Genomic DNA, 21,787 nt, shown 5'->3' with positions numbered 1-21,787 from the left:
ATATGAGTATTTATAGATATTTATAGAACTGGGCAGGAGCAAGACCACAGAGGGGCACAAGTTTCACCAACGTCACGCCTGGATGTGTCAGCTCACCACTACAACAGACTAAGTCACAGATGAAGGGGAAGCTCTGGGGCTGGGTAGCCACTGTCAAGTCACAGAACAGCCGTCCAGGCAGGCTTGGAAAGGGAGGTCTCCGAGGAATAGGAGGGATCTGGTTAGAGGTCGAAGGGGGGCCTGGGGCTCTCAGGTCGGGATGGACTTGCCTGACCCGATCGGCTGGCAGTTGGAGAGAAAGCAAAGAGAGAACGGGAGAGAGAAAAGGGGGAGAGAGCTGGTAAGGCAAGGGCAGCCTAGCCTGGCAGTCAGGGGAGAGGAGGGGAGGGGCAGAAGACCCAGGTGTGGGCAAGGGTTCTGGAATAGAGAAGAGAGACGAGAAAGGGAAGGTAGAAGGGCAGGAGATGGGCAGGGGCCAGAGCCTCACGGGGGTCTGGGGTAAAGGCTGGGGCAGCGCCCACCCCTCCACACACGCTAGTCTCTCACACACCACCAGGCAGTGCACCCACAGCTCCAGACACGTGCTCGGCCCCCTCTGGCTTCCCTCTTCTCTGGCCCCCTGTCTTTCAACCCACTGGCGCAGGGCCATCCCTAGCCTCAGGGAGTATGGGGCCATGAGCCCCACGAGACAGCCACCAGGCCTGATGGAGAAACACATGAGAAAGAACACTGTTTGAACCAGGAGGGCAAAGCTAACAGAATGGCTGGAGGGAGTGCTAGAGGCCCCTCTGGGTGGGCAGAAAGCCCACGAGTCCTCTAAAGGGACCCTGGGGAGGCAGGGAGGGCAGGCGGCCGGATGCCAGTGGCCACAGGCTTATAAGTCTAAGAGGGGAGCCTCAGCTGGTCGGGGGGCCGCAGGTCGCGTAGGTGAGGCTGGGCCCTTCCTGCTGGGGAAAAGCAGAAGAGCAAGAGTCAGCGCAGGCGCGGAGTGGCAGGCAGGCTCGCTGGGCGAGTTTGGGGCCCAGCTGGGGCGGAACTCAGAGAAGCTGGCTTGCCCAGGTCCGCAGACACCATCATCCCCTTAGCTGAAAAGTGGAGGTCACCCCTAGGAGCAACAGGCCCAGGTGGATGAGCCTGCGGGCCGGCTACGGTGCTCCACCTGGGGCTGAGGACGCTGCCTTCAGTCCTGCACCAGCAGGAGTGACAGTACCACGGAGGCAGGGGAAGGGGTGGTGTGACCTGCCTAGCCTGTGAGCTGTGCTCTGGGCTGATGGTGGGGGGGACACTCAGGCTTTCCCAAATCATCAAATAACCAGAGCCTTCACCCCCAGCTGCTGCTCGCTTGCTGGCTTGATAAAGGAGGCGGGACTTTGACTTCCTCTGCCCTATCGTGGATTTGGTTTCCAGAGCTCCCAGGCTGGGAGCTGGCTGCCCTGCCCCCGCAGCAGGGCTCAGATCGGGGAATGAGGGTGGCACCCCAGGGTGAGACGCCAAGGCCTCTGGATGCCTGAGTCCAGCCAAGCTCCCTGCCCCTAACACCACGAACCATGAGCTCTGCGCTCTTTCTGACGCCTCCAGAGAGCACCCAGCTTTGCCTGCTTGGGTGCGGAGCCTGTCCCAAGACCTCCCCAGGCTCAGCCATGGAGGTCTTGGGCAGTGGCACTGAGTCCCGAGGCTCGCTGAGAAGGGAGGTGAGAGAGCCAGCTGGCAGCGAGGACAGAAAGAGGAAAGAATAAGTCTGGATCTGGAGCTGCAGAAGGGAGAGGGAGGGGGCCTGCCTCTGAGGTCCCAGGTTCGCCCTGCAGTGTGGAGCTGGTGCGGCAGGGGGCAGACACACCGGTTCATGCAGCAGGCGGAGAGGCCTGTACCTACCGTGGCTGACGCTCCTCAGGGGTCACTGATAGTGATTCTGAAAGACAGCACGAAATCAACGTGGCAGTTCACGCTCACGGACGGGTCAGGCCTGGGGGTGGGGGGACACGCACACGCACACGCCCGGGCGTGCACACACATGCGGTGAGGCCCCACGGCCCCGCATGCACACACTGACACACATGCCCACAAACAACACGCATACACCCCACCCCCCAATGCCCAGCAACCTCGCTGGCCGGCACGTGCAGCATGGATCTGGGGCATGCAGCCACTTGGCACACTGAAGCACACGCGGGGGCGGAGTCACAACACAGAAGCTCGCCCCCACACAGGAGGCATTTGCACCAGCTCCCTGCACACTCGTGCCTGGCGTGCTCAGAGGGCCACCTGCATTGCTCCAGAAGGGACAGGTCTTGCTTTCTTAGGGTCCAGCTGTCATGTCTCCACCCAAGAGCCTTCCATGGCTCCCTGCTGCTCACAGCACTGAGTCCCAAGTCAACCTCTTCTGTGGACTTTGAAGGTTCTCCTACCTGCCCCACCTTACCCAGGGCAAACTTGTTTTTCTTTTTTTTGGCCGTGCTGCGCGCCATGCAGGATCTTAGCTCCCTGACTAGGGAATCGAACCTGTGCCCCCGGCAGTGGAAGTGCAGAATCTTAACCACTGGAACCTCCAGGGAAGTCCCCAGGGCAACCTCTTCTTATTCTTCCTCATTCTACCTGCACTCTGCCCTGGCCAGCAGCTCTCAACGCATTCCACACTCAACCTTTGCCCACCTGCTGCTCCTTACCCAAACGCCCTCCTGACTCCTCACCACCTGAGCCTTATCTCCATCAGCCCTGGGATCTCACTGAAGTCAAGCTGCCTTGAAGCTCCCCAGACTGCTCTCTCCTCTGAGGCTGTGACTTCCCATGCGTCAGCCAGACTAGAACGGAGCAGGTACCAGATCTTACAGTTCTCATGTCATACCTCAGCACAGGCCTGGGCATGTCAAATACCCTTAAGAATCTGAACTCACATTGGAAGTTAGCAAATAGTTCCTATAGCCACTTTTGCAGTTAATGTGGCATCCCTATAGCCACTGTCTCCCCTGATCCCCACACCAACCCTGGGAGAAAGGCAGAATGTTAAATATCATTTGGTAGAAGGGAAACTGAGGCCCTGGAAGGGAAAGTGACTCGCCTAAAGGCCCACTCCAGTCCAGTGCCCCTGACTGACACCACGCTGCCTGCGTTACCCCATCTGCCTTGGCCGTCAGGTCACCATAGAGCAAGCCCCATCTCTGCTTCACTGTAGGTTCATGGAGGTTAGACCCATGGCCCTACCCTCCAGCCATCTGGAAACATAAATGGATATTATTGGTCTGATGTGTTCTTCCTCAGAGAACATGGCCAGTGGAAACAGGGCAGACTGAGTTAAATATCAGAGTGAGCTTCCTTGAAAGAAGGTCATGGATCAAGAAGGCAAAGGCAAGGGATGAAGTAGAACCCTTTTCCCTGGAGATTTCTGGGAATGGGGCAGCCTCCACTCCTGCCCGCACACCCACCACGTTGGTCCAGGCCAGCTAGGGCCGGAGGCAAGGGGAAGGAAGGAAGCCATCAGGCTGTCCCATGGCTCCCAGGCCCCTTTCCCAGCTGCTCCACGTCCTACTGCATGCCTGGGTGCCATTCTTACACTCTCACATCCGTGTGCACGCCCACACACACATCACACACCTTGCTGGTCACACAGTCACAACCCTTGGGGACAGGTCCAAAGAGTCAGGACTGGGAAGTGCGGGCACCAGGGTAGCCCTGAGTGTAAGTGAATAAAATCTACCCATCCAGAGAGGATTTGGGTTCAGATCCTCAGACCTGAGGTAGGCTCACTAGGAGCTGGGAGACAGAAGTAGAGGACGGAATGGAGAACGGAGGAGAGCGGCTAGAAGGGGAAAGGAGAAGGGAGGCAACGCGTGGGAGAGAGAGAGAGAGTGAAAAAGGAGGGAAGCGCCATGCAAGTGCTGGAAAGAAGAGGGCAGGTGGGATGAGCCCCACGGCCCCCTCCCCAGAAACGACCACCTGCGGAACTCAGCGCTCCCTGGGGGCAGGCTCCGCCAGCCCTCGGCCACACCCCCTGTGGCTCTGGCACCCACGGTCCGAGTGACCTGGACAGAGAGGGCCGGCTCTGGCGACCTGGGCCGATGCTCCGGAATCCGGCCCCACCTCCCTCCCGGCCACGCCCGCCCGGCGGTCTCTGCCGCCGCTTTCAGCCCCTACTCACCTGGGGACCCCGGGCGGGGCGCGGTTGGGGCGCGAGGGCACCTGGGGGGGAGGACCGAAGGGGTCAGGGGAAGCCCCCGGCCTGGAGGGCACGGGGGGCGCCCCCCCTAGGGCGGACCCAGCAGGCGGAGGCCCAGGAGCAGGGCCCCGCGACCCGGGCCGGGCTGGGGGCACCGCGGGGGCTCGGCGCTGCGGTGTGGGGCTGGACGTGGGTGACCTGCGGGCGACAGGGAGCGAAGGACAAGGAGGGGAGAGAGAGATGAGCGGCTCCGCCCCACCGTGAGGCCCCGCCCCCAGCTGGGTGCCGGTCACGCCCATGCGCGCAAGCTCCGCCCCTCCGCGCCTTAGGTTTTCGCCGGAGTTTAAGCCCGCCCCCAGAGGCTCCAATGTTCCAGCTCCACCCCTCCCGGCAGCCAGCTCTCCACGGCAAGCCCCGCCCCGCGATAAGCCCCGCCCCTCGCTCCAGGTGGGAGCTATCCCGGTGACGCCGGCGCGTCACTGCCCGGTCTCGGCCCTCCTCCAGCGGGCCCCGGGCTGGGGGGCTTTGGGGCCGTGGGAGCCGGCCCTGGTACCTGCGTCCAGCCGGTACGCTCTGCACCTGCAGCCAGGAGTCGTCCACGGGCGGGGGCATGGGCGTGCTGACAGTGGTCGTGTTGATGTCGCCGATGATGCTGAGCGCCTCTTTCAGTGCGTGGTACATGCGCAGCATCTCGTCGCGCCGCTGCGCCTGCTCGGCCGACTCCTCCATCAGTGTGTTCTGGTCCCCGCACGAGTACAGGTTGGCCAGCAGCTCCGAGAAGATGAATTCCTTGGTCTGCGGGCGGGCAAAGAGAGGAAAGGGCTGGGACCTGACGCCTGTACCAATTTGCCCTCCCCGCCGGGCCCTACTAGCTCGGGGATGGGGCTCTGCCACTGCCTAAACTCAGAGATCTCCCTTGCTTCCCCGCCTCCCCGCTTGCCCTTTTTCTCAGATGGTCCAGAGAAGAAAAGTGAACTGTTCAAGGTCATAGATCTAGGAGAACACTCAGGACCTATTATGCACCAGGACACCTGTTTACTCAGCTTATTTCAGCCTCAGTTTCCTCATCTGTAAAATGGGGTAGTTGCACCCTTTCCAAAGACTTGTATGCTCCACTGGACCAAAATAAGGAAGACGACAGTTTAAAATTTTCTGAGCCCTTGAGTAGCAGGTGTGAATGTGTGCCTGGATCGGGTGAAATGTGAGTGTGTGTAGGGCATGGGTTAATGTTCTCCTTAAAAATTCCCAGATGTTACCTGGGCCAGGCTCTGGAACATTTGTGGAGAGATGCTGAGGTTTTTTATGCCGTAGGCCTGTGTCTCATTTATTCGTTATCTAAATTTATGTTGAGCACCTACTACATGCCAGGCACTGTGTTGTTATGCACTTTATATTCATTTAATCTTCAACTCTATCATTATCCATATTTTACATATAAGAAAACAGAGGCTCAGAGAGGGTAGTTCGTTTGCTCAAAGTCACACAGGGAATTTGAGGCAAAGCCAGGATTCCAACACAGTTCTAATTCTCTTCAGGCCATGCTTTTTCACTAAGCCATGGGTGGAAGTGGTTCCGTGGGGTGTGTATCTCAAAACATGGTGTGGGAGTTCTCAAAAGATGCATATTCCTAGCTCCTCCTGGAAAGCATTTAAGCATGCTTGGAACAACTTGGTTATGTGAATCTACAAAATAATATATGAAGCTCACATTACGTTTCTATTGGATACCTCTGGCGTGGACCCATGCCTCCCTCCCCAGACTTGGTCCCACATGACTAGCCCGTGCCTACTCCAGGCCAACCTGGCCACCTGCCTCCCTGGTCCCACGAGAGCACCCGCCCCCCACGCGGTGGTGCACCCACATTGTTGATCATGAGGTGCATGATGGTCTTAGGCATGAGGTCCCGGACGGTCTTGTTGACGATGGCCATGTATGAGTCCACCAAGTTCCGGATGGTCTCCACCTGCCGCTCCAGCTGTGGGTCCATGGAGTGCATGAAGTTGTCTGAGCCATTCTCCTCCGTCTCACTGGCCTGCCATTGAGGACAGGGCATCAGGATGGCTAGGCCCTCAAAGCCAGGTTCCAGGCAACCCCAGGGTCCCAGTCCCTTCAAGGACGCCTGGAACGCTAAGATACAGAGAGAAGCAACTGGCCTGTACACAAAGACACTAGCTCCCCCATAGCTCTGGGTCTCTGGGCTCTGTCCACCCCAGTGCCTCTCAGGACCCCAGACCCTCATTCAGCCTTATCTTGGCTCTGACTCTAGTACCTAGAATTTGCCTTACTTTTCCAGTCCATAAATTAGGAAAGGACATCTCCAAGGACACTTCCTGATTCTAAAGGCCTGGCCAGATCTGTCGCCAGGCTAGAGGTGCCTGGCAGGAGAGAGGGACACACTCACTTTCTCTTTGTCCTGGGAGGCCCACACCAAAGCCATAGAGGTCACCACACCAGCATTGCCATCATCGCCGCCACCACCAGCGAGCACAGCCGTAGCAGACACACACAGGAAAAGAGGAGGGACTGAGTAAACCCAGGGCACTGCACCCCAACTGTAAGGCAACTCTAGACATTGTCACAGTGAAAGAGGGTAGAAAAGTGAAGGCAGTCAGAAGAAAGCATGATCATACGAAAGGGATGTCGGAAATGCCATCTGTGTCAGAGAAAGAGTCCTGTAAAACTGCACTGGAGAAGGATGGGAGGAAGGGTTAACTCTGATCCCACCCCAGAGCAGGTAGGGGGAGGATCCCTGCTATTTCTGAGCCCAATAAGAGCCGGAAAATATGGAATGGCTTGGCATCACTGTGGATGGCTTCCCCCGGAGCCCCTTATTTTAAGCAGCTTGCCCCTCCCCTACCTCCCCTGCCACTCACCCCAACACGCTCGGGGTACACGCCAGCTCTCAGAAAGGAGGCCTTCCAGCTATCCACCTCCTCCTGTGTCTCGCAGGCCAGTTCCAGCTGCCGATAATCCTTGTAGACGTTCCTGCAAGATGGGGCAGGTGGTGAGGGGAGATGGGGGGCAAAGCCCATTCACCTTGGTGGTTAAGGGCGTGCGTGGACTGGGGTCATCGTGCCTGTGGGCCAATCCTGGCTTTCTTACTTGCCAGCTGTGGCAAGTCCCTTCTTCTCTCCCAGCCTTAGTTTTCTCATCCGGAACATGGGTTAATAATAACAATTCCTGCCTTTTAGGGTCATTGAGAGGATTTAGTGAAATGAGAAGTAAAATACTCTATTAGGAAGGGACTGAGCTCTCATGAAAGGGGCACCCATGACAGTGCAGCCCCTGGCTTAGATCTCAACCCCCATTGGCCCCCTCCCAGGCTTTCCCCTCTTGGCAGCTGTATTGAACCCTCATCTCTGAGTAGGAGAAAGTCCACTAGAGTCAGCCCTGGGTTGGGAGGGGAGAGGCCTGGTACTGCCAGTATCTCATGCAGGGCAGGTACTAACCAAGTGATTGCAGAAGGACAGGAGGGGAGGAAGGAGGGAGGGAGGGAGAGAGAGAGACGGAGAGGGAGGGAGGAAAGGCAGGAAGGAGAAAGGAAGGGGTGGCGGGAGGGAGGCCAGGAACGAGATCTGGACATGAGTGTAGCACAGATTAGAAACTCAATCAAATATTTGTCAAGTGAATGACTTGCTGGGGAGCCCGGGCAGATCTCTCTGTCTTCTGGATCCGTGGGCCCATCTTTACTCCCCAGGGCCCCGTGGGAGCAGGCAGGCACCTCTGCTCCGTGTTGAAGAGGGCAAAGACGTGCTTGCTGGACATGAAGCCCTTCTCCACGTCCCGCAGCTTCAGGTTGTCCACGGACAGCATGTATTTCTTCTCTTTCTCCTGGGGGAGAGGGAGGAGTGATGGGTGAGGTTGGTGCTATCTGTGCTACGCCTCACTCCCTAAGGATGCTCCATGTTGCGGCGCGGGGGGACCTGGGGCTGTAGACCACCAGCCCCCTTGCACCGCGTGGGCGCTGTCTGATGAAAGCCTGGCCACGGAGCCCCGGGTCTGCTGGGCACCTCGCCTCCCCACGGCGTTCAAGCCCTTCCCACCGCCTCCGCATCCATGCCAGAGCTCAAGAGCCTGGGGTGGCGAGGCTGAGCTTGGCTCCCACATCCCGCCCCAAGCAAGCCCTGGACGCAAGCCAGGCCAGCCCCAGCCAGGGACCCCGCACTCGGCCTCTCTTGCAGCCAGCCTGGCCGATGGGGCCTGCTCTGGATAAGCCTCTGACTTCATTTCCTGACTGGAGAGACGGGGAAGGGGGGGCGGCCACCAGGCCTGGCAGCTTCAAAGGGCTGGCTCAGCCCACTCCCCACAGCTGCCCATGTGTTAGCGATCAGGCACACAGCACAAGCCTGGAGATGGTGGGTGTGTGTGCAACGTGTGTGGTTGTATGTCTGTGCAAACACGTGCATGTCTGAGCACGTGTCCTCTCACCACTGTGCGTGTGCCCGTGTGTCCCTGTGTGTGCACGAGGGTGCCTGAGGAGGCGCCAGCCCGGCTGTGTGTGTGCGTGCGCACAGTTCCGTAGGTGTGGCAGCTGTAAATGTCCATGTGTCTGCATGAATGTACCTGCGGGACATGCACTGTGGGTGCACGCACTCACGTGCATAGAGTTTTCGTAATGGGCTGAATCTGTGTGGTTTATCTGTATCGTCTGGGAGGAGTTACGCTTATCTGTGGATGGCATGTGGGTGCCAGGCCTGTGTGCACATGTGTGTACGTCTGGTGGGGGCTGACACGTGACTGTAGGCTCCTCTGTCCTATAGACAGAGGGGAGGAGCTCAGGGATCTTCGGAGGAGGTACCCCAGGATGGGGCTCTGGGAGGAGGGGAGGGGTTTCTGCTGCCTGTACCCCACTAGTCAACCCAACACCACAGGGCCTACGCCCGGGGGCCCGGTGTGGGGGTGACTGTGTGGGTTTGGAGGACTCGGGGCTTGGGCATGAGCCTCGCCACGTATCTCGGGTCGGGGGCTGGGTTTCGGAGGACCCCGCTCCACGTCCTGGCGTCATCCTGCCCACCTCTCTCTGCCCCCCGCACCCCCCTGGCCCGTCCAGCCACATAAAGCCCTCTTTATGCCAGGCGGGTGGCCGGGAGCCCCAGAGGGCGGCTGGGGGAGGAGAGGAGGAAGTTGCACACGCGGCCAGGGAACATCTGGAAGCATTCGAGGGAGGCCCCGCCGCCACCCGCCCTGCGCTCTGCTCTGGGGTTGGACACTAGGTAGGAGCAGCCCCCTCCTTCCCGCAGGCCGGCCCGTCCCCAGGCCCCTCCTCCCCAGCCAGAGCTCCCGCTCACCCCTGCCACGTCAAAGGAGGCAGAAGGGGAGTCAGAGCAGAGAGGGGACCCCGGGCTGGCTGGGCTGGGCTGGGGACCTTGCATCTCCAGGACATGGGGCCGAAGCTCTCACCCGACGGACAGACACTGCGGCCTGGATGGATCAGAGGACACCTCCACTCCGTCTACCCAGTGTTTAGACTATCTGTTCAGGACTTCCAAATTGTACAGTAGTCTGCACATTGGTTAGGCTGGGCTGGGTTAGACCCTCGGCACCGCCGCTGGAGAGCTGGAGCGGCCCCCGCGCGCCATCCCAGAACCGGAGCCTGGAGCCGGGGCAGGGGGCTTGGGGGTCACAGGGTGGGCTGGGAGGAGGCAACAGGGATGGGGGCGCCACCATGCCGTGGGACGGGGTGGGGCTGCTGATGGGTGGCGGAGGAAGAGTGAGAAGATGGGGGGTCAGTGAGGGCTGGGGATGTGGGCGGCCGCCTGTCTGCCCAGAGAATCACCCAAGTCCCAAAGACCAGACGGTTGGTGGCTGGGTGGAGAAGGGGGACAGATCACCTCCGCCCAGCCCGGACCACCTCCCTGTCCCCAGCTGTTCTAGGGCAAAAAGATCCACTCACAACCCAACACACACACGCAAGCTTACCTCGGCACGAACACACCCACAACTCGGAAACATACATTCCCACACTCGAATTTTAAATCACAGATCCGTGTCCCAAGCACACACAAGTGCATGCACACACAGACGCACACACCCGCTCACAATGGAACACCAGCCCTCTCCCATCCTTGCATCCCCAACACATACAATACATATCCTCAAACGTGCCACATGCACGCCCTCCCTCCTCAAGTCCACTCGCCACACATACACACAGATGCTTACACACCGGGCACGGGCACACACGCCTCAGGCACACATGGTCTGCCCCCACACACACATGCAAACCCTCCAACACCGAACACGCCCCGACGCTTATACCCCAGACACTCTCCTGTCAAACACCCACACCCCACGTCCACAAGCCTCACGTACACCCTCACCTCCCAGCACTCACTGCCCAGCCCTCCCCCACCCACACGTACACTCAATGCCAGGGTCACACTCGACTCAACTCAAATGTACACACGAAGTTCCACAGAGACCAGCCCCCCGATACACACACACACACACACACACACACACACATACAAGGACGGGGGCCCTGCTCAGATATACTCCCTCCTCCCCCCAGTGTAGCCCATCTCTAGCCCCCAGCCCCAGGTCACACTGTCCCCTGGCCCTGTGCAAGGAACCCCAACACAGGAGCCCAAGGAGTGGTGGGGCACGGGCACGTCTAGGAAGGCTGCCCAGGCGGTAGAGCAGGAAGCGGTCCCCACACCCGTGCCCCGCACAGCCTCACGCTCCACCCTTCGAGGGGCCCCATGCTCTGGGAGAGGCCAGGGTTGGGGTAATGAGGTCCAGATGGCTTGGCGCCCCCGCCGGTGACGACAGAGGGCGCCGCCCAAAGTGAGGAGGGGGGCCCTGCCTGGGGAGACTTGGAGGGGGCAGGGATCAAGGAGGGGGGCTTGGAGAGCGAAATCAGAGGCCACCGCCCCAGGCTCTGCTCCCCCATGGAGAGCACCTTCACCTTCAACAGACCCCTCAGGAAGAAGGGGGTCCCTCCCCCCACTCCTTGGCCAGCTGGAGTTCATTACCACAAGCCCCCTCCCCCCCAGCCCTCCCTGCTCTCTCTGGTCACCTCTGGAATCCAGATGTGGAAGCCAAAGGGACTCGTTCTTAAAGGAGACCAGCAGCAGGGAAGGGGGGTGGCTGGGCTTCTCTGTGCCCAGTGGGCAGGGAGGGGTTTGGGGTGGTGCCTCTGTGGGGCCCCCTCCCTCCTCGCCCTCCTGGGCATCCCCCTCGGACTGCTGGGGGCTGGGGGGCTGGGGTGCAGGGGTTAACAGCGTGTCTGGCAGCTGGACTCGTGTGTGTCATGGGCCTGTGGAGGCCACGGAGTAGGAGGCACGCCCTGGAGCAAGAAAACAGGAAGGCTGCGGGGCTGGTGGGGTCAGGGAGGGATGCCCAGCACCCCTGCCCACCCCAGGGCGCTGAGCCCCAAGCTCCCCAGTCCTGCCAAGCCCTCTTCTCCATCCAGCCTGGATAAGCCCCCAGGATTGCCTGCCTCTGGTCCTGACCTCCTGCCTCCACCCAGAGGTCTTTGATGAGAGTTTTAAATCCCCCTTTTGGGTGGTTCAGTCCACTCCAAGCCTGTGGTAGGGTCTCAGCCTGCCTCTGGCCACCAGCCAAACCCCTTGATGACCAGTGGCCCCTTACTTACCTCGTCATCCTTGTACCAGGACAGATTCTCGGCGGTCAGCACAAACCAATACTCCTTGGAGCCCCCCTTCATGATACCGATGTTGTTGATGGTCAGCCAGCCCTTCCGGATGACCTGGAGGGTGGGGGGGGCAGGAAGTCAGTGGACAGAGGCCAGGATTCCCCATGGAGGATGGGGTGGGCAAAGAGAGACCCTCAAAAGCTCACCCCTCCCCCAGCTCTTCAAGGCCTGGCTGGTCAGAGAGGGAGGGGGCCAGACCTGCCCTGGTTTGAACCACAGGTGAACAGAGAGGAAGGCAGAGGTCAGCTCAGGATAAAGAGCCTTTTGACAGAGCCATCTGAGTAGGGGACTGGTGGCCTTGGTAGGGGACAAGCTCCCCACTGCTAAAAAGTGTGCAAGCAGAGTTTAGGTGGCTGATTGGGCAAGATAACTCTGAGTATCTTTTCAGGTTAACAGTCAGTTTATTCAAAGACTTTTTCTGACCTCAGGGACTTTGCACGTGCTTCTGTTGACTCTGCCTAGAAAGCACTTCCTCCTGTTGGCCTGGCAAGTCCTACTCATCCTCTGGGTATGAGCTCAGAAGTCACATTCTCAGGCAGACTCTCCCCGGCCCCCCATATAAGTCAGGACCCCTATTATAATCTCTCATCACTCCCTTAAGCTTTCTTCTATGACAATGACTGGAATTTTGAATTTGCATGCGTGTGTGTGATTATCTGTTGACGTCAGTCTGTCCTGCTAAATTGTGAATTCTCTCCCTCACTGGTGTATCCCAGCACTTGGCAGAGTGCTAGGCAAACAGTAAGTTATCAATAAATATTTGTGGCATGGATACATGAATGCTGTGATAGTAGGGTTCTAAGAGTCTTTGCCTCCAAGCCCCAGGACAGGGGTGCGGTGGTAGAGCACAGATGCGGCGGGGAGGAGCTGAGCACAAATTGTCCAGACTCCTCTTCCCCGGAGAAGCCCAGAGTAACAGGCAAAGGTCTCCTTTCACAGCAGGAAGCGGCTGTCTCTGGGACTGTCCTGAGCGACTGACGCAGATTAGGGCCTGTGGATTCTGCTCCAAGGGCAGGGACACTGACCAGACCCTGGTGGTGGGACAGACTGAGGGGACAAGGGAGCTACTTCTGCTCCCTCCCCCAGCCCTGGCCTCCCTGGCTTCTCCCCTGAGCATCCGGAGAAGACTGAGCAGCCTGGGGCTGGCAGGAAAGCCCTCTGGGGTCAAGCCTGCTTCTGAGGCCCTCAAAGCACCACCCCCCGCCCCCCGCCCCCACTCCCAGCCCTCCTTAAACCTCTCTGGCTTCCCTGAGAACCTTGCGGAGAACCCAAGTCACACAGCGGATCACAGCTAGTAGCTGCCTTAGTCATTAACAGGGATGTGGTAGCCAAGTGCCTCATGACCACCCTCCCACCCTGTCCCGGTCTGGAGAGGTTCCCCTCAGCATCTTGTCACTGTCTTTGGAATTGAGTCTGAATGCCACTCCCTGGCCCTCCATCTCCCCAATCTGACCAACAGACCTCTCCACCCTGCTCCCGCCCTGACTCCTGTCCTCCCTCGGCCACCCCCAGCTCAGCCCTCCTCCCTGCTCACCCAAACCCCCCTTCCAGAGCCCCAGCACCAGAGACCTCCTGTTCCCCCCACTCCCACCCTGCCTGGGGCCTGACTACAAGCCCAGGCTTCCAAGGGGCAGGGCCAGAGTCTGACTCCTGTCCAGGGACCAGCACAGTACAGGCACCAGTGAGTGTTTGCTGAACCGAACTGCCCTGGGATATTGCATTCATTAGCTCCTTCATTCTATTTAGCACCTACTGTGTGCCAGGCACTGCACTGGGGGCTGAGGATTTACTGGTCAACAGGACAGACCCAGCCCTTCCCCTTATAGGGTTCAAGAGGGAAATGATATGATGCCAGTAATCACACAAACACCTAGATTATCACAAAGAAACTACAGCCTCTGGAAGAGCTCAAACTCTATGGCTGGTGGTACAACTGGGGCTGAGAAGTGATGTTTCAGCAGAGATCTGAAGGACGGAATAGGTAAGGAGGCACTGGTCTCTTGACATTTCATTCACTCTTTACTCAACTCTCTGGTAGAGATGCCAGCTTAAAAACATTCTCTCTCATCCATCCGTCCATCTATCCATCCAACCATCCATCCATCCATCCATCCATCCATCCAACCGATATTTAAAGAGCCCCTACTCAGTGCCAGGCCCCTGCCAGGCATTTTCACCCACCCCAGCCCACATGGTCTACCTCTGGCTGAAGTAGATGCTTAGTTCATGCGCAGTGATGGACAGATTGGTGGGACTCTGTGTGTGGTTAGACCCTGCCTCTGGCCTGAGCGCATATGTGGACACCCATGGGCTGGTGTGTGCAAACCAAAGGGTGCCCTCTTGACCCCTGCACATCCCCACTACAAATGGGTCCCCTCCTCCCCCTCACTACACAAACCAAGAGCCCCAGTCCTGGTACTCACCAGAATCTCATCCTGCAAAGAGGTAACCATAGCAACCACGAGAAGCACCGGGAGAGAGGAGAGAGGGTTACTGATGCAGAGTGGGAGGCTTGTGGCTGGCATCTGACAGGCTCTCTGGCCCCTGTGGGACCCTTCCCCTCGGGGGAGGGGGATCTCAGAGCTTGGTGTCCATCCGGCACCCTCCATCCCTCCGGCTGGGGCACTGGAGTTCACTCACCTGGTTCCCTGAAGCCTTCTTCTTGTTCATCTGGTTGCTCCTCTGCTGAGCACTAATGAGGAGAGAAAGAAGAATCCCAGAAACTTCTCTCAAGAGGCCCGGCTTCATTGCTACAGCTCAGCGGGCACCAGACCCAGAGGCTTAACCCAACAGGCCTGGGTCCTACACACACACACGTACACACACAGTCACACGAGGTGTCACCTTCTCTGACCAGGGAGCACTCACTTGGCAAAGCCTATGAAGTCCTCATGGTTGGTATTCATGTAAGCCAGTTCAATATCGATGAGGAGCATGACCTTCAAGGACACACAGGTCAGCAGTAAAGTGGAAAAGATACCACAGAGTTTTAACATGCATGAAAAGCTGGGAGAAGCATACTTGCAGCATGTATAGAGTCCATAATAAATCAATGTACAAGCCACAATAAATAAATGTATCCATAATAGTATCCATAATAAACAAAGAATTCCTATAAATCAATAAGTGGAAGACAAGAAACACAAATCAAAATAGTCCAAGAACATGAATGGGTAACCCATAGAAGAAATGCATACAACCAATAAGGATATGTAAAAAATGCTCCTTCTCACCGATGAAGAAATGTAAGTTAAAGTGAGACCCCTTTTTAACCTATCAAATTAATAATAAATATTGATAATGACCAGTGTGGGCACAACTGTGGGAAGACAGATTCTCTCACATACCATTGGTGGAACTGTAAATTAGTATCACCTTCTTGGAGGGCAGTTTGGCAATAGTTGACAATATTAAAATGCATATATTCACTTCTAGAACTATATCTCACAGATAAGCTCCTTGAGTGAGCAAAGATACATGTACCAGGGTGTTCAGTCTGGTGTGATTTGTTGCAGAGAAAAACTGGGAACAAGCCAATGGCTATCAGAAGATGAAATAGATTATGGTATCCTCTAAACTAAAAGGCACTCTACAGCTGTTCAGAAGAATGAAGATAACTTCCAGATTCTGGCATGGGAAAATCCCCTTTGCAAATAATTAAGAGTGATGGGATTTGTGACCAAATTGTGATGGGGGTGACATTCCTGACGCTCACTGCCGGGTTCAGACCCAGGCCCTGCTGCTTCCTGTGAGTCTGTCCTCACCGAGCTTCAAATTCCACAAATGAAGGGTTTCAGCCTCACAGGAGTGGTGAAGACACAGTGAGAGGAGGAAGGTCATGGGTCTGACCTGTACTAGGTGCTCAACAGATGTTAGCTACAATTATCTTCAGAGAAAAAAAGGCAAGACACACCGCAGGACTGTGATTCTTTAGGAGTAAGAGGAAATCTGGAATCTGTATGTGCCTAGGGAAAATGTCTGAAAGGAGACACACCACACTTTTAATAAGGGTTCTTTTATGGGAGTCTGGGGGCGGGGAAGCGTGAATGGAGGAACACTTACTCGTAATTTAATGACTTCTATACTGATTGAATATTTTATTGAGTATTTATCATTTTGTCATGAAAAAGAGACCAGTGAGGATTTAGAAACACAACATCGGCAACAAAAATGTGAGTGATTAGGGACAGCACCATTGTGGAGAAGGGGTGTATGAGGATGGAAGCTGGGAACTGGGAGCCAGAGGTGGGTATAGACAGAAGATGACAGGGAGATGGCCAAGGAAAAAGGACTCGCCTGTGAGCTTTGTGAGAGCCATGAGGGAGCCTGCTCACCTCTGCCCCTCCCAGCTCAGAGGAGCATTCAGGGAATATGCTTCTTATTGAATGAACGAATGAATGAAAGAATATTTGATAAATGACTACATAAAAGGAAGGGAGGGCGCCTATGAGGGGTGTATGGTGACCCAGAGAAACAGCAAAGAGAGAGAGGCCCAAAGTGAGATGACCACAGTATAGATAGTTGAGAAGCAGATGGTGAGATTGTAAAATGGAGCAGCTTCTCTAGAAAACTGTATGGCAGGTCCTCAAAAAGTTAAACATAGAATTACCATATGATCCAGCAATTCCATTCCTGGAAGTCTACCCTAAAGATTTAAAAGCAAGCTCTCAAAGAGACATTTTGCACCTGTGTTCATAGCAGCATTATTCACAATAGCCAAAAAGTGGGAAAAAATGGATAAACAAAATGTGGTCTATTCATACAATGGAATATTATTCAGCCTTAAAAAGGAAAGATATTCTGACTCGTGCTACAACGTGGATGAAGCTTGCGAACATTATGCTAAGTGAAGTTAGCTGGAAACAGAAGGACAAATGTATGCTTCCACTTATATGAGGTACCTAGAGTCATCAACTTCATAGAAACAGAAAGGAGAATGGTGGTTGCCAGGGGCTGGGAGGAAGGGGGAATGGGTGTCAGTTTTTTGGTTTGTTTTTGGCTGCACTGTGGGGCACGTGGGATCTTCGTTCCCCAACCAGGATTGAACCCGCACCCCCTGCATTGGGAGCGTGGAGTCTTAACCACTGGACCACCAGGGAAGTCCCTAGGAGTCACTGTTTAAGGGGGACAGAGTTTCATTTTAGGAAGATGAAAAGTTCTGAAGATGGTTGGTGGTGATGGTTGCACAGCAATCTGAATGGACTTAATACCACTGAACTGCACAATTTAAAGCGGTTAAAATAGTAAAATTTATGTTATGTATATATTTTCTCACAACAAAAAAGAGAGCAAGAGAGAAGCAGAAAGTTAATACAAGGAGAGAAAGTATAAGAGAGACTGAAACAGAAGAGACAAAGTGGGAAGAAGGAGGTGAGCCAAGGGCAGGAGTGAAAGGTGAGGGAAGAGAGGGCGGTGCGTGGGCTCACCTGCTCCTTGGTGCGACCCTCGCGCTCCCGGATGTGGGTGGTCACGATGCGCTCCATCTCCTCCCGCAGCCGGGGGTACTGCTGGAGCTGGGGGGGGTGGCAAGGGAGAGAGCCACGTACACTGGGGGCACGTGTAGGGGGCACCCAAACCCCACCAGAATCCAGGGCCGTGGGGTGGGAGGGACACACAGAATGCCCCACACCTGGGGGCCCAGGAAGTTGATGGCACCAAGCCACAGCCACCCCTTTCCCCTAATTGTGGGTTCCAAATGGCAAGTCAAGGGTCTTCCCAGTCCCGGGCCCTCTTCACTAGCCTACCTGGGCAACTTCACGGGGGCCGGCAGTTCCCATGAGCACAAATGCCTTGGGAATCAGCCTGCTCCTCGGCCGCCATCTTGGTGGCAGCCATCTTGGCAACAGACCTATTCGATTGAGGCCTCTGTTTGGGGTGCTGTTAGCGCCCCAAACTTTCAGTGATCCTCAGGGCTACCCCCTTGCCTCCTCAAAGGCTTGGAGGCACAGTCAGGTGGGGAATCAGGCCGGTAACAGCCCACAGATTACGATCCAGGGAGAATCTGCGGAGGGCAGGGCCCGAGGTGCCAGGTGGCCTCCTGAGTCAGGCTGGGGACAGGCAATGCTCCTTGTCAGAGCTGGGGGAGGGGAGCAGGGGAAGACCAGCAGCTACACAAAGGACATGCAGGAGGCACAGGCATGCGAGGGCATTGGGGGAGGGGTGGAGTGCCGGCAGCATGAGCAGCGCCCTGCGGGGGCCTCTTGGTCGAATCCACCCGGCTCTGCCTCCCTTTGCATGCCCTGTCCCGGCGCCGCTAACCCGACACATCTGCCTGGCTCAGAGCTGGCCGGCCGGCCTGTCTCTACCCCACTCCTCTGGGGGTAGAAGCTCAGCAGCACCCTTCTACCCACCCTCCCACCCCCCGCAGTTTTTATCAACTGAGGTCAAAGGGGAAGTTGCTCCAAACCCTTCCCCCCTGCCTGTGGACACTGCCTTCAGCTCAACCAGGCTCTGGACAAAACCCGGGTTGACTCCTCCTTCAGGACTCTGTTGAATATCGTGTCTTCCAGAGAGCCTACTGTGACCACCTCCATGTGCCCCATCCCTCTCCACCCCACTTCCCTCCCCAAACTGGACTGTAATTGCCCTGAAGGTAGGGCCCAGGGCTGGGCACACTACCAGTGCCCAAAGAGGGCACGTTGAAAGAATGAGGGAATGAATGAAGGATGGAAGTCTTCGCCCTCCTTGCCAGGGTGAGCAGACATGGGCTCCTCTGCCCTCTGGCTCATGAACCGGCAGCTCCTCGGAGAGGGGGACTCGCTGAGCTGCTGATGGTGGGAGTCTACCCAAGGGGACCTCCTCCTCTGCCATGGAGGGGCCCAGGCTGGGCAAAGCTAGACCCACACCTTGTCCCTCTTCCCATCCTGGGTCAGGCCCCGCAGGTGGATTCCCCCTATGTGGGAAGAGAGCTGGAGGTTAGCGTGCCTGGGTCACAGGTAGTGATTCTGAGGGCAAGATGGAGGCCAAGGGGATGGGGTGGGGGAGGGGGGCATCAGGAGAGGCAGGAGGTTGGGGGAGAGAGCAGCGCCCTGGATGCCAGCCCAGGAGAGGCAGACTTGAGAGATGCCACATCCTCCCCACTCCCCCCGACTGTTCCGTGGCTCTGCCAAGGGTGTGGCTCATGTGGCCAAGCTCAGGGGACCTGGAAGAGAGGCAGCCTGAGAGCCGGGGCTTAGAAACAGCACTGGCTGGAGGGACCCAGTGGACCCTTCTGCACCGAGAGGCTCAGGGATAGGCCATCACTCCTTCTCACAATTCCCGAGTTGGGGTAGATTTGGGACCGGGTCACGGCCACCAGCAAAGCCTCCTCTGAGATGGTCCCAAGTGCTCCCTCCCTGGGTGGCGTCGCGGGAGGGGCAAGGAGGGAGGAGGAGGGAGCAATTTGCCAAAGAGCATGACCAGTTCTCCCACTAACGGCCTGGATATTACATTTGTCAAGTTTTCCATGTGTCACAAATGACAGGGCAGCCTCAGCCCCTTTGAGAAGTTCTGTTCCCTTTGAGCATCTTTTTCCATTCTGGCTGCCTCTGAGCATTTCCAGAACTTTCAGCCAGTTTTTAAAACGGAACTTTTCTCTCTCAGGTCTTGGCTAAGTGGGGCAGTCAGCCTGGAGCCCACTGTTTAGGAATGCAGGCCCTGGAGCCACCATGGCTCTAGGTTCAAAGCCAGCCCCCTACCCTGCTGACCTTCCTTGGAAAAGTGCTTGGACCCCTCTGAGCCTCAGTTTCTCCATGTGTGAAATGAGGTAATAATGGCACCTTCCCTCTTAGGGCTGTTGAGAGGACTGAGAAGCACACCCTGTGCTGGACATTAAACTCCAGATTTCATCCAGAGATGAAACTCTAATCCCAGCAGGGCTAGGAGTAATCAGTAGGAGTGGCTTGCTAAATTTAGAAGATTTGGGGAGGGAAAAAAAAAGAGGAAGATGGGTGAATTTTGCTATGTAAGCAAAAAACTACTATGCATTAAATCAATTAAAAGGCAATTTTTTAAAGAAATAATTTATAAGCTTTCCTTTCTAAAGTTTTTGTTGATCAATTTTTCTCCTTACAAAAATTTACCGACTCACTGTAAGAAATCTGAATATGACAAAAGTTTGTGAAGTAGAAATGAAAAAATTCCTGTGTTCTTTGCCTTCTTAAAATAATGGTTAGTAACTATGCCTTTGGAATTTTATCACTTATGTAGATTATTATATTATATATATTTATCATTTATATATATTACTTCCCCCCCCAAATTCTATACATTTGTCTCCGAAACCTGCTTTTCCCCCCACAGTACATTGTGGAAGGACACGTGAATGGAAATAAATATCCCTTGCCCTTTTAACAACTATAGTCTTTCATTGTCTGTGTGATACCATAGTCAATCCCCTCTTGATGGACATCTGGGTTGTTTCCAAAATATTACCATTTACCCTAATTAGTGCTTTTTTGGAAGGCAATTCAGCAAAGTGTTCCACAGTTTTTAAATGTTTAGTAATCAGTCTTCTAGGAATCTATCCTAAGGAAATAATCCTAGAGAAAGAAAAATAAAATTCTTTATACACAAAGATGTTCATTGCCAGGGTATTTATAATATTGAAAAACTAGAGACTGTTTCAGTGTTCACCAATAGGAAAATGGTTAAGTAAACCGTGATAAATCTATTTAATAGAATATTATGCAATCATTAAAAATGTTCACATAGGGACTTCCCTGGTGGGCCAGTGGTTAAGAATCCACCTGCCACTGCAGGGGACACGGGTTTGAGCCCTGGTCCCGGAAGATCCCACATGCCGCGGAGCAACTAAGCCCATGCACCACAACTACTGAGCCTGTGCTCTAGAGCCGGTGAGCCACAACTACTGAGCCTATGCACTGCAACTACTGAAGGGTGCACGCCTAGAACTCATGATCCGCAACAAGAGAAGCCACTGCAATGAGAAGCCCGCGCAACGCAACGGAGAGTAGCCTCTGCTCGCCGCAACTAGAGAAAGCCTGCACGCAGCAACGAAGACCCAACGCAGCCAAAAATTAAATAAATAAATAAATAAATAAATAAATTTATTTTAAAAAATGTTCACATAGACTATGTAATAACACGCACCAAAATGTATGTTATTAAGAGAAAAAGCAGAATACTAATATATTCACAGTGTAAATACCTAACAAAGTAAATAAACCTATGTATAGAAAGAAGAGTTTGGAGGAATAAATTGGTGAAAACTCTTTGGAGAGCAAATCTTGCAGAAGTTACCAAAACTGTGAGTGCTCACATCCATTCACTAGGCAATTCTATGCTAGAAATTTGCTCTAAAGAAATGACAGGATAAGTCCTACAAATATATTTATAAGGCTATTCACTGCAGCACTGTTTGTAAAAGAAAAAAAAAAGTGGAAACAACCTAAATGTCTGTCAATAGGATATTGAATACATAAATCATGTCATATTTCTACAGTGGAATACAATTCAGCTGTTCAAGGGCATGATCTTTACGTAGCTACTACACGGATTCCACTCCACATTGCTCAGTAAAAAAAAAGAGTTCACTATCAGTGTGGTCAGTGTGATCCCTTTTAGGTTAAAACCGGTGTATATTTGTAATTAGTTAGGAAGGGTGTGCTGCTAGCAGTCTTTATCTCTAGGGCTGTGAGCTTATAGGGACTTTTGCTTTCTCTGTGCAGTCTGAATATTTTGATAACAATCATGTATGATCAGAACAAAATCAATACTGATAATTTCATTTTTTAAAAAAAAGGAGTGTATTTGCAGGAAATGTACAAAAATCTCAGTGTGGCTCTCGGAAAGCGAGTGCTGTTGCCTCCTTTTCACTCTTGGGCATTTTCCAAATTTTCTCTAATTGAGAATGTGTTCCTTTCAAAATGAAAACCCAAAATTTAGATATATTTTGTGTTCTTTTGTAAAGAGATTTGAGGCAGCTTAAAATAAACTTGGTAATTTTTAGTTTAACAAGAGTTAAGATCGCGTTGCTTAGT

At 54.7% G+C, this 21,787-nt stretch overlaps 1 protein-coding gene across 16 annotated transcripts in view; it reads right to left on the bottom strand.

The window, feature by feature from the left end:
* Positions 1-6: 6 nt before the first annotated feature.
* Positions 7-21,787, bottom strand: part of DNM1 (dynamin 1) — a 44,242-nt gene continuing 22,461 nt past the window's right edge. For 2 of the 16 annotated variants that reach the window (XM_024762733.1, XM_024762739.1), the window contains exons 11-22: positions 17,234-17,320; positions 14,676-14,746; positions 14,448-14,499; positions 14,231-14,242; positions 11,748-11,861; positions 7,872-7,981; positions 7,024-7,135; positions 6,552-6,563; positions 6,012-6,182; positions 4,704-4,945; positions 4,133-4,348; positions 7-1,909 (exon numbers count right to left, since the gene is read on the bottom strand). In XM_024762733.1, coding sequence (XP_024618501.1) covers positions 1,888-1,909; positions 4,133-4,348; positions 4,704-4,945; positions 6,012-6,182; positions 6,552-6,563; positions 7,024-7,135; positions 7,872-7,981; positions 11,748-11,861; positions 14,231-14,242; positions 14,448-14,499; positions 14,676-14,746; positions 17,234-17,320 — 1,221 coding nt within the window. In that variant the 3' untranslated portion in view covers positions 7-1,887. Of the gene's footprint in view, positions 1,910-2,755; positions 2,758-4,132; positions 4,349-4,703; positions 4,946-5,652; positions 5,833-6,011; positions 6,183-6,551; positions 6,564-7,023; positions 7,136-7,871; positions 7,982-11,385; positions 11,461-11,747; positions 11,862-14,230; positions 14,243-14,447; positions 14,500-14,675; positions 14,747-17,233; positions 17,321-21,787 lie in introns of those variants that run through there. The other 14 variants (XM_024762734.1, XM_024762735.1, XR_003005638.1 and 11 more) reach the window with 14 other exon arrangements.

This window comes from Neophocaena asiaeorientalis, unplaced genomic scaffold (assembly GCF_003031525.2).
Source record: "Neophocaena asiaeorientalis asiaeorientalis breed wild unplaced genomic scaffold, Neophocaena_asiaeorientalis_V1.1 scaffold78, whole genome shotgun sequence".
Taxonomy (NCBI): domain Eukaryota; kingdom Metazoa; phylum Chordata; class Mammalia; order Artiodactyla; family Phocoenidae; genus Neophocaena; species Neophocaena asiaeorientalis.
This window is presented reverse-complemented; position numbering and strand designations above follow the sequence as displayed.